Genomic DNA, 12494 nt, shown 5'->3' with positions numbered 1-12494 from the left:
TGGGGTGACGATACTATCCACGTAAGCTTGTTCTGCAGTATTCACAGCTCCTGCAGCAGTGAATGGAGAGATTCTCTATTTTTCCATTGACAATGGTCGCAATCCCAGGTAGGATGGAAGTCAGGGGACACCCCATTCTGGTGACAGAGTTGGCATCTACATCTAGAAGCCATTCATGGCAAATCTTTGTGGATTTCCCATAATTGTCTGAGATAGAAATACTCCTTTAAGTCAAATATTACTATGACAGGTGGTAAAGGGACCAATGGCCAATGCTGCCCGAAGTCTCAGATCATTCTCAGTCCACCCTTGTCCCTTCCTAAAGGGATTTACATACAATAGTTCCTCAATGCCAATGTGTTTCTGTTTTTCCGCAGAGCCACCACCAAGCGATCTCGATTGTAAATTTGGATGGGGATCCGAAAAGACAATCTGTAAGTGGGAACACGACAATACGCTAGGACTGAAATGGACAGTGTTGAACAGCAAGACCGGCCCGGTACAGGATCACACAGGTGAGCCCCACTACATTATATAACTGTGACCAGGTTCAGACTGGCCAACCGGAGAACAGGAGAATCCTCCGGCGGGCCCCTGTGCAGGAATGGGCCACTACCCTCTTATAGGAGCAGTACTTTGGACAATACGCTTGATTCACCATATACTATGGAGTTTTGTGAATGAGGATGAAGTCATATTTGCATGTATCTAGAAAGTGGAGCCTTGGAGTTGGTTACTGGTGGGCTCTTGGCACTCCGGCCCAACATTGACTGTGATATTACACATTGGTTTATTAGGCATTGCTTATATAGTGCTTTAGAGACATCATCACTGTCCCCATTGGGGCTCACAATCTAAATTCTCTATTGCAGTAACCTGATTTAGGAAAAATTACCTGTCCTGATGTATTTTACGAATGTTGTGACAAAGCTTAACTAGTATGACCAATGACAACCAGCAGAACTGTGAATGCAGCTCTGGAGAATAATGCAGGCAGTAATTTCAGTTCAAACGTGTATATAGGTTAGGTACATACTGTATAAAAATGTTCACACCCTTTAGCTGCTGACATACACCTTGCATTGACCTCTTCTTTACCTCTTGGATTGGGCACATTTACCGTAGGTGCTGACAGCACCCATTACTATTCATGCAGCGCCAGTGATAGTTCACTCCTAAATTCTGCTCCGTTCCATGAGGTACACAAAAGCTTTCTTATAAAGGGGTAGATTTATATCAATTTACTCCTGGACACCATTGTTTGTAGGCTCTCCCCTACTGTTTGATGGGCAGTGGGTAGAAAATTAACACTGCCTTTGATGAATTGAGCCGCTAATGAAACATGATCTAATGTACTCGAACGGCCAAGTTTTCTTCATTTTGGACAGTGAGCCGTGCACATCTCATGCAGTTACACATTAAATAGACTGGTTATCTGTTCCACACAGTTGGTCCCGAGTACAATGGCATCGCTAGTTCACTGCAGCTGTAAAATTTCAGTTTTTATATTTAATCATTATTTTTCTATTTTCTAACCAAGTGAAATGGCAAAACTGCTATTAAGAAACGTGTTAAGGATTTTCAGGCACTCTCCTGAGAAAGTGATGGTGTTCACATGAGGCTTTCTTACAAAAATGCAGGCCTTAAAGGGAATATCCACCCTAGGACACCAGCTAAATTGGTTCAAAATTCTGTGTACTGCTCGAGTGTCAAGGAGAACTGGTATAGAATATCATGCCAGTAATATAGAGAAGCATTTCATCACCATAGAATGCAATTCCAGAACCATAGGGTACCATACCAGTACTATACAAGCACTATAAAGTAATATGAGTCCTATACCAGTACAATAAAGTACCATACAATTCTCTACTGTACCATTGAATGTTATACCAGTACAATAGAGAACCATACCAGTTCACCAGTACCATAGAGTACCATACCAGTATCACCGAGAGCCATACTAGTACCATAGAGTACCATCCCAGTATTATAGAGTACCATACCAGTATCATAGAGAGCCATACCAGTAATATAGACTACCATACCAGTATCGCAGAGAGCCATACTAGTACCATAGAGTACCATACCAGTACCATATAGTACCATACCAGTATCATAGAGAGCCATAACAGTACCGTAGAGTACCATACCAGTATTGCAGAGACCCATACCAGTACCATAGAGTACCATACCAGTATCATAGAGAGCCATAACAGTACCGTAGAGTACCATACCAGTATCACAGAGAGCCATACCAGTACCATATAGAGCCATACCAGTACCATATAGTACCATACCAGTATCATAGAGAGCCATATCAGTACCATACCAGTATCACAGAGAGCCATACCAGTACCATAGAGAGCCATACCAGTACCATAGAGAGCCATACCAGTACCATATAGTACCATACCAGAATCATAGAGAGCCATAACAGTACCGTAGAGTACCATACCAGTATCACAGAGAGCCATACCAATACCATAGAGAGCCATATCAGTACCATAGAGTACCATACCAGTATCATAGAGAGCCATATCAGTACCATACCAGTATCACAGAGAGCCATACCAGTACCATAGAGAGCCATACCAGTACCATAGAGAGCCATACCAGTACCATATAGTACCATACCAGAATCATAGAGAGCCATAACAGTACCGTAGAGTACCATACCAGTATCACAGAGAGCCATACCAGTACCATAGAGAGCCATACCAGTACCATAGAGAGCCATACCAGTACCATAGAGAGCCATACCAGTATCACAGAGAGCCATACTAGTTCCATATCAATGCAAATGTCACTGAAAAATACAATATATGTCTTTTACAGGAGATGGTAACTTCATTTACTCTGAAGCTGATGAAAGACACAGTGGCAAAGTTGTCCGCCTCCTCAGCCCGGTTGTGCCTTCCATGAATACCGTCCAGTGCATGACATTCTGGTACCATATATCTGGATCTCATGTTGGATCTTTGAGCATAAAACTACATTATGAAACACAAGACGGCTTTGACCAACTGCTCTGGGTAGCTAGCGACAGCAAATATCACAACTCATGGAGAGAAGCTCGAGTTCCCCTGCACAAGCTGATAAAGCCGTATCGGGTACGGTGAAATACTGGTGTTTTTTTCTGTCTATTTTCCGTTGGAATTTGTCTCTGTGACCAGGCTTCTATGAGAAGATGGAATGTTTACTAGTGATGAGCGAGTATACTCGTTGCTCGTGTTTTCCCGAGCACGCTCCGGTGACCTCCGAGTATTTGTTAGTGTTCGGAGATTAAGTTTTCAGCATGGCAGCTGAATGATTTACAGCTATTAGCCAGGCTGAGTACATGTGGGGGTTGCCTGGTTGCTAGGTAATTCCCACATGTAATCAAGCTGGCTAATAGCTGTAAATCATGCTGCTGAGGAAAACTTAATCTCCGAGCAGTCATAATAAATACTCGGATATCACCCGAGCGTGCTTGTGAAAACCCGAGCAACGAGTATACTCGCTCATCACTAATGTTTACCTTTCGATAAATTCCCAAGATAGAGATTAGTAATGTTCTAATGACCTGACTTTAACATTTGTTTTCTGGGTACTTTATGATGTAAAAATATCGGTATAGACATTTGCAGAAGTTTCCACATATGTCCAAAATCTAAGTTGGAGATCCTGGGTCAAATGCAGAATCTGTGATAGGCTTTATAGGACCCTCATCTGCCACCAAGTATGCACCATTTATACTCCAACACCAAGGTCTGACTGACCCTTCTGCACCCCTATATCTACGCCCCTGCATACGTCTAGATTAAGGATTGCGGGTAATGCCTGCATAGTATAACTAGACAGTTTTAGACGCTAGATACCATTTATTCTCCTTCAGTGATGACCATTATATATACATATGCTATAACGCCCTCATTCCCCTAAAGAATGCCTAAAGTGATTTTCGCTCCTATTAATGTTTAGCATTTATGATGGAGCCTAGATTGGGTATATAAACTGTGGCTCATTTATATTTAATGTTTTTTTTTGTTTTTATTATTTTTCTGTGTCCAGGTGGTGGTTGAGGGCACAATTGGCAAAGGTACTGGAGGAATTGCGGTGGATGATATCACTATTGCTAATAAAATTGCTCCGGAAGATTGTAAAGGTACGAAACTATGATGTGGTGTTATCTTTTGCCAATCAGCAACTTATCTTAGGCCTGAACAAAGGATCAGATGATTAAATTTCAACCATCCCATTCTTCTGAACCCCACCCCCCACCCCCAGCTTAATCTGTGGAGGGATACTCCAGAGAACCCCATGATTTGGGTTTGTTTGTTATCTCAAATTAGTTGCATAGAGCTTTCTCAACAGCACAAATGAATTGTAGAATGTGAATTTGTGCAATCACATTTATTACACTCTTTTTGGTATATTTAGGGCCTCCGCCACCAGAATCTGGAGCAGGAACCGTGGACCAAACAAATGTTCAACAAGGTATGTCCTATGCTGGATCACATGCATGGCTCACAAGCATGTTGTTGGTACTGATTGTGAAGGGTGGAGTAATAGCGATAATAGCATACCTGACAACTCTCACATCTTGTAAGCTCCAGTAAAAGAGTAGACCCACGCACTCTCAGTAGAGTTGGTAAAATTTGCAGGAGCTGTCAAAATCTTTCAGAGGGACCTGGAAAGTTTCCTGTGTATGATAGCACGATGCCTCATCATCCAAACACACTTTAGTGGGCATGGAAGAGGTGTAAGGGGGAGTGATAAAGGCTTGCAATCGGGGCATTAGGCAGTTGCGAAGGGAGCCATGATTGATTGCTTCAAGTAATGTTGGCAGATGGGGCTATACAGTTGTGTCAGTAGGGCAAAAAATACCCTCCAACTGACCAAAAGCAATAATTTACAACATGTATTTGCAATATTATATACAAAAAATTGTGCCATGTAACCAAGTGTTGGAACATTCCATCATATGGTGACTGCTCTTGACCTGCGCCATGACTCCTTGGTGAGGCCATAAATGACCCTCCTATAACACTACACTGTTTTGCCCAGTTCTTCCACTGTCCATATGTGATCCTTGTAAATGGAGCTTTATAGCAGATGCTGATGCAGGCCGGTGGTGCTACAGAAGATGTTTTATGAACGGACCCAGATATACAACTTGCTGCCCCTACCAATATTGCAAAATGTCAAAAGTGAAAATAAGGAACGGCGGCTGATCGTACATCACATGAATCCTCAATATCTGATGTAATAGGATTTTTTACTTCGGGCTACGGCATAATTTCGCTCCTCAATATCTAATGTAATGGGATTTTTCACTTTGGGCTACGGCATAATTTCGCAGTCTAATCTAAGTCTTTATCATAAACAAGCAGCAATATTGTCCCAATGCCGAATTGATTTACCAGTTATCTCAAACGCAGCATCATCTTTGCTTCGGGCTTATCTACAATATGCAGCTGTGATGCTCGATCAATAAGACAGATATCATCCCTTTGTTTAAATCAAGTAAGGAAATTGCCTGCATTAAGTCTACAAAGTATCAGGGTCCCGTCAGCCTGTAGACTTGTACATGCATGTGACTGTAGAGCTGCCCAATGCTGAGAGTTGTAGTGTCACACCACTGAAGAGACATGTATAAGAGCCCATAGATTCCAGGACTTATTCTAGAGAGAATGTCATTGTACGGACAGCTCATATACTGAGCTGCAGTTTTAAATTATGTATCACACGGCGCCACTTGGATTTCTATACATGGTGGATTGAGATGTTTGAGAAATAGGCACAACCTAAAGCAAAAAAATGTTTAGCACCCAGGCATGCTCAAATATTGCTCATTGCTAGTGTTTAACTCTATAAAACCTCATTGTTTGTTTCTGTTTTTTTCAAGTCCCTAAGGGCCCAGTTCATCATTGCATTTCCACCAGTTTTTGACATAAACACTTCTCAGTTAGCGACTTTGGTCATTTGCGACAAATTCATCAAAAGATTTGTGTCTATTTTCAAGTTGTCTTTAGTAGTTTAGTTTGTTTTATTATTTTTACGTCAATGTGGCATTTCCAGATGTCTGATTCATAAAATGCAACTTCTTTAAAAAGTGGCAAAATTTGGTGCAACTCCAGTTGCCCCTCCCCACTAAGTGATTTGGGTATGCTAGCTAAAGAGTTGCAGCTTTTTGCAAAATGTCTGACTTTCTTAACTAAAAACTCGCAAAAACCGTTGAAGGCAGAAAAAATGAATACAATGTTGGGCTTTATGCAAAAATGATGGCTTGCTTGCGCCATTTTAATGAATTTGGACTTTGATTAATTCGGTAAAAAGATTTGATTTGGATTTTAAAAAAAACTTCTTAAAAAGTTTTGCTTTAAACAGAAATGAAAATCTTGCTGCTCTGGGCTTGAATAGTAAACTTCAATGCAACACATACTTGATTGAGACAGCTAATCAAATTTAACCTTTCCATTCTTCTCCCATACACATCAGACCATCGACCGCACCCATCGATATAGTCCAACATGAGTCTAATGTGTGGCAAGCTTAAGGGTACATTTACAAGTACTAGATTGGCTTTTTGATAATTGACCTTAACAAGGAAATTTTGTAAAAATTCTTGACCATTCGTTAGCTTATACTGACTTGCTGGGGACCTAAAAACTGCACCCATGGTCAATGTTTTGCCCACAAAATGCTGAAGAATGTGTGTGAAATGTAGTCATATTTCATCCTCTATGCTGATTTATATTCTAATGGAAAATACTCAACATATTCGTTGTGTTTGAAATACCCTAAAGTATCATAGCCATGATACAATTAAGGAGCACTTGTCACTTGCATTATTGCTACTTGCTTGCATTGAATAAGGTCATGAGCCCCTCAAAACTGCCCTTATGCCAGTATGGTCAATCCACCATGCCCAGCATTGTGCGTGTCGGTTGCATTACAGTGCACATTAATGTCCTACCAAGCACACTTGACTTTTGGCTTTAGCTGAAATTCCTGCCAAATGATGGTCAGGAGTGATGTCGACTAGGCCTATCAGATTTTAGATTACCAATTGGATTTTTCTCCCTGAGATAATCCAACTGATGACGCTTCAGTGAGTGGCTTTGTTCTGAAGATCACAGGAGCACTCGGCCAACAGATAGAGCCATCTCAGCCAAAGATCTTTTGGCCAACAGTCATCTAATGTATATGGCCAGCATTATTGTCCATGGCCAAGATAACTCGCATTTCACTCTTGGTACATGGGATTTTACTGTGATTTTTTATAATGGGTAATGAAGTTTAAAGAGACGTTCATAACTAGATTGATACATCGCTTAATGTAGAGGCTGAAGGGAAGGAGCATGAGACAAGAATCCCTGTTTCCAGTAGCACTATTCAGGTCCTGGACTAAGCATACATCAGTTTTGTATAAAACGTCCCTTTAACTATCCATACCTTGGGTTAGTAGAACTTAATGTAATGAAGAAGCACATAATGACATGCATGTGATGTATGATCTCTTAGTAGACCATCTAAAATAAAGCCATAAATAGGTGAAACTTACAGTTGGTATTCTTTTTTTCAGGTATCACACCTAATTATCCTGGTTGGAATAACGATACAGTCGTCAGACATCCTGGTGGTGTACTGAAGAATTTGGACCCCATTCTTATCACTATCATCGCAATGAGTGCTTTGGGGGTACTCCTAGGAGCGATATGTGGAGTGGTCCTCTACTGTGCGTGTTGGCATCATGTCATGTCACAGAGGAACTTGTCTGCCCTTGAAAATTACAATTTTGAACTTGTGGACGGTGTCAAGTTGAAAAAGGACAAATTAAACACACAGAATACATATTCAGAGGCATGAAGCAGCGAAAAGGAAACATAACGTTGCAGCAACTTTTGGTGGAAAGACTAATGTCAATCTTGGTGAAGACGGACCGATGATCTTTTACGGTTTAGGCTTAAAAAAGTGCGTTGGTTGTCGTGAAGCCAAACTTCTCTCAGGAGCGTCAGTGAATATACCTGAAAACTATGAACGTATATACAATCTGAATCATGTACAGCTGGCTTTTCTGTTCGTTATTTTGTTTATGGATAATCAGATGCTGGTTGTTGAGACCAATTATGATTGATTTTATGGTTTTGTAACCTCTGTTTCGTTTTGTTCTGTTTCCTGCTGCGGATACTTCTTGGTTGTGCACAGAATCCAGAGATAACACTCACTGGGGTTTTTTGGATTGACACCTAGACCCTGCGTGTCCTACCCCTACACATCAACGGACTCGCGGCACGACTATTTCATGTTTGTGCATATCTGTTTGTGCTGTAACAAAGGCTTAGGAAGTCCTAAAATGTGCCACTATGATGTTTTTTGGCATTTTTGAAGCAAAGCTATCCATTATTGTTGTGTTTCAGTGTTGTTCTGAAGCATAGTGCTAAAAACGTCTATACAGTACACGCACCATCATCAAATGCAATGGCAATAGGGGGTATCGGTCTGCCCTTCGAGGAAATGTTGCGGCACTAGCTAGTGGATGTCCTCTCAAGTGCCTTTTTGTGTTTGTGTTAGTTTTGACTGTATTCTCACTGATTTAAATAATGTTCTTTTTTATCATAGGCCCTTGTCGATAACTGTGTGCTAGAACGGTCATTTTTTTTTATGGCCTCGATAAGGCAAGGGCTCCAGATAAACTACCAACTTGGACGAAAAGCTTTTATTTCTGAATATCATTTCTTTTTGTTCGTTTTTTTATTTCTCTTCTAAGTCGAAAACCACAACTTTATTGTAAAAAAAAGCTGCAATATCCCTTCTATGTTCTTCTCTATAGAATGTATTTAACAATCTGTACTCAGCTCTGAGCGTACAATGTAATGGTTTTGCCATTGACTCAAAGGCAAAAAAAAGCAGCTCTCATGCTGAAGACCATCCTTTGTTTCTATCGAATAAGGGAAAGTTTTGACATTAACCCTACAAAGTTTAACTTTGACTTTCTGTCAGGAGATCAAAAGCTTCGGTATCATTTTTCCCCCCAAAAAAAAGTGTAGTTAAACATTGTGGTAGAGTGTTGGGTCTTAACGCTGATAGAAAAATGGTAGTTGATGTCTCACCTGTTGTTATGGGGCATCATGGCTTTCTATGTTAATCTATATAAAATGGGCCAAGGTCGGAGGCCCTTTATGGAACTTAATTAAGTCTTAATTCTATGATTTTAAGGGAATCACATGATAGGTTAATCCCTGAGACCCCGACTGATCCCAAGATTGGGGCTCTAAAATGTTTAATTCATTGTTACCCCTCCACTCTGATGGGGCATTTTAGAGCCCGGATCTCAGGACCTGCAGGGATCCAAGTGGTCGAACCTCCAATGATCCACAAGTTATCACCTATTCTGTGGATAGGTAATACCTGTGTTGGAAATAACCATTTAACTTGGAATTGCTTAAGGTAGTGCAAGAGGCAGTATGCCACTGGCATGCCAAAAGTAAGTATTGCACTACAGACTTAATAAATTACGAATGGTTTTAATAAGATGGTCACCTTATCAACATGCAGACCTGCGTATCTTGGGCCTCACAGTATATAACTTGGATTACACTCTTAATTTGGGGCTCGTACATGTGAGACCGTGATGAGATGTTATAATGTCATTGACCATATACTTAGAGAAATGTAACTTTGTGTTACCCTAGGTGTCGTAGTCATTACTTTGTGCCATCATCTTGTCCCTTTTCTCGAAAATGGATGAATTTGCTAATTTCTACCAAAATCCTAATGTTCCGTCATCCAATAGAAGATGTATTTATTATTATAGCCAAAATTGTTCTCCTTGTACATGTTATTTAGGCTGATTATTGCTTTGATGTTTATCGCTTTTACAGTGTTTTGTTGAGTGCGTTAGGTTCAAATTCTTCACAGTTAAGTAACTTTCTAATTTATTATTTATTACTTGTTTGTAACATGTTAGAATATTTGATGTCCCCGATGTTCTGTCTCGTGTGCTCCTGGAGAGCAGAAAACTGAGACGACAAATGAATTCTTAAATTATGGCCAACAATACGAACCTGCAAGAAAAGCCTTCCTGGCTGCTCCGACGGGTCTGGATGACTCGTGCGCTTGTGATTTCAAAACAGGATTAACTGTTATAATAAAATAACAACCTAGAAATGACCTTGTGTTCTGTCGGGAGCAGTATGGTACTTGGTTGGTAACATCCCTACGGCATTACAAAGTAGAGACGGAAATATATTTAAGGTTCTACATACCCCAGTCTGTTTGTTACATGTTGCTCATATCAAACAAATGCTAGACAGATATCTCATCGATACGAGAGGTCTAAATCACCCATTTTGTGCATATCCTTTCGGCAATAAACACCTCTTGCCTCTCATACTAAGAAGGGATAGAATGGGTTTTAGAAAATCCATATAAACAATATTATTCCACCCCAGTTATCTGTTCGGAATAAATGATGAAATGTTGACTAGTCTGATCTGTAATTAAAGGGACTCTGTCACCTGAATTTGGCGGGACTGGTTTTGGGTCATATGGGCGGAGTTTTCGAGTGTTTGATTCACCCTTTCCTTACCCACTGGCTGCATGCTGGCCGCAATATTGGATTGAAGTTCATTCTCTGTCCTCCATAGTACACGCCTGCGCAAAAGCAATCTTGCCTTGCGCAGGCGTGTACTACGGAGGACAGAGAATGAACTTCAATCCAATATTGCAGCCAGCATGCAGCCAGCGGGTAAGGAAAGGGTGAATCAAACACCCGAAAACTCCGCCCATATGACCCAAAACCAGTCCCGCCAAATTCAGGTGACAGTCCCTTTAAGAAGGAGCAGGTCGCAATTTCCAATTGAGAGATGGCCGTGATTAATGGTTGCAAAACTAATTCAGTGAAATGAATATCAGCTCCAAAATGAACATTAAGATCTGAGTAGATCCCAAGTGATGGACTTTCTCTGATGTCACTTATGCAACATCTCACCAGACATATTCCTGTAAGATGCTTATGGGATAACTACTCTTAGTACTCTCCTATGTGACATTTATTTTTTTTGCTGGCCCTTGGTTACATGACTTTGCCACAACCTATTCCAACACATTCAAACCACTCCTAGCTAAACTAAAAAGTCAAAAAGTTATGGGGATACACATAGCTTCTTAACAATAAGTTTTGTAAAAAGTAATGTAATAATATTGCATAAAATTAAACTCTAGGCCTGCTTCATTAAAGAGGACCTTTCACCACATTTTTCATGTTGAACTGGACGCACAATGTAATTGTGGTTACAGAGCAGAATTTAACCATCTATCTGTTGCGGAAATATCAGCAAAGTATTTGGTAGCTGATGAGTTAATTTTGTTAAGTTCAAGTGGATATTGTTTTCACGGAAGGCGTGTACTTCTTCTCCCTGTATGACATTGACCAATCATAAGCAGGTAGCAACTTTCAGGGATTAAGAAGAACATGCCCCCACCATAGCTTAGAACAGTCTACTCCTGCATGAGATGTAAAGACAGCCTGCTCTGATCTCATTGCAGAACCATTACAGGTTGCTGTGAGCATGACAGACATAAGTGTGATTACTGGCGCATTTGAGCTTTCAACTCTGAACAGGTATTGTGGGGGGAGGGGTGTGGTACAGCTGAGTTTAGCATGTCACATTACAAATCTTTCCATCAGCTTTCCTCCTCTCATAACCCTGTAGCCTCTGCTGTACTTTCCTCCTCCAAATTGCCCATCTGGAAGTGAGAGCGTAAAGGTGTCAGTAATCACACATATGTCTGTTGTACTCCACTTGTAATGGCTCTGAAGTGAGATAGCTGCCTTCTTGTCACTGTATGTCTCACACATAACAAATGCAATAGCTTTTGGTCTGTCATTGTGACTCTTAAACATGAAATATCCCATTTATGCTATAAAAGTGACTTTTTGAAGCCACAATTCTACTGTAATTAATTGATTAACTATTAAAAATTTCAGAAACTAAAGCCAATATGGCAAAACCCGTCATATTCCTAATCATCGTGTTTACAGAGAAACAGCCGCACACATGAAACTTGAAGGTTTATGCAAAAATTATGCTTTTATTTGGTGACACTGCATCACCAATGAGATGGACATAACGCTCCTGGACCTCTACAGATTCCGTCCATACCGGACTGATTTTCTTCCTGGCACACCCTGTTCCTTTACTGAAAGTGAGGTTTTGACAAAGACTATCCTTGGTCGAAACGTTAACCCTAACTTATTGTCCGTCAAATTCTTCATACGCTATTGAGCACCTGGTGATGACTTTACGCACAAATAAAAGCATAATTTTTGTATAAACTTTCAACCTTCATGTGTGCGGCTGTTTCTCTGTAAACATTGTGACTACCCGTTCAGCCTGCACCTTTCGCTCCTTGATACAGAGTGCACCACATTTTTTTCAGACTGCATCATATTCTTAATCATCAACATAAACTTTATATAAAACCGTTCAGACATCGTTGTTACC

At 40.5% G+C, this 12494-nt stretch overlaps 1 protein-coding gene across 1 annotated transcript in view; it reads left to right on the top strand.

Moving 5' to 3' along the window:
- Nucleotides 1–8072, top strand: part of NRP1 (neuropilin 1) — a 190590-nt gene extending 182518 nt beyond the window's left edge. The window contains 6 exon segments of the mRNA XM_069729671.1: nt 378–515; nt 2839–3113; nt 4054–4147; nt 4423–4479; nt 7571–7807; nt 7810–8072. Of these exon segments, the coding sequence (XP_069585772.1) occupies nt 378–515; nt 2839–3113; nt 4054–4147; nt 4423–4479; nt 7571–7807; nt 7810–7934 (926 nt within the window). The 3' untranslated portion in view covers nt 7935–8072.
- The last annotated feature ends 4422 nt before the right edge of the window (nt 8073–12494 follow it).

The sequence above is a fragment of the Ranitomeya imitator genome, chromosome 6 (assembly GCF_032444005.1).
Source record: "Ranitomeya imitator isolate aRanImi1 chromosome 6, aRanImi1.pri, whole genome shotgun sequence".
Classification (NCBI taxonomy): domain Eukaryota; kingdom Metazoa; phylum Chordata; class Amphibia; order Anura; family Dendrobatidae; genus Ranitomeya; species Ranitomeya imitator.
The sequence above is the reverse complement of the archived record's forward strand: the minus strand, read 5'-3'. Positions and strand labels throughout refer to the sequence as shown.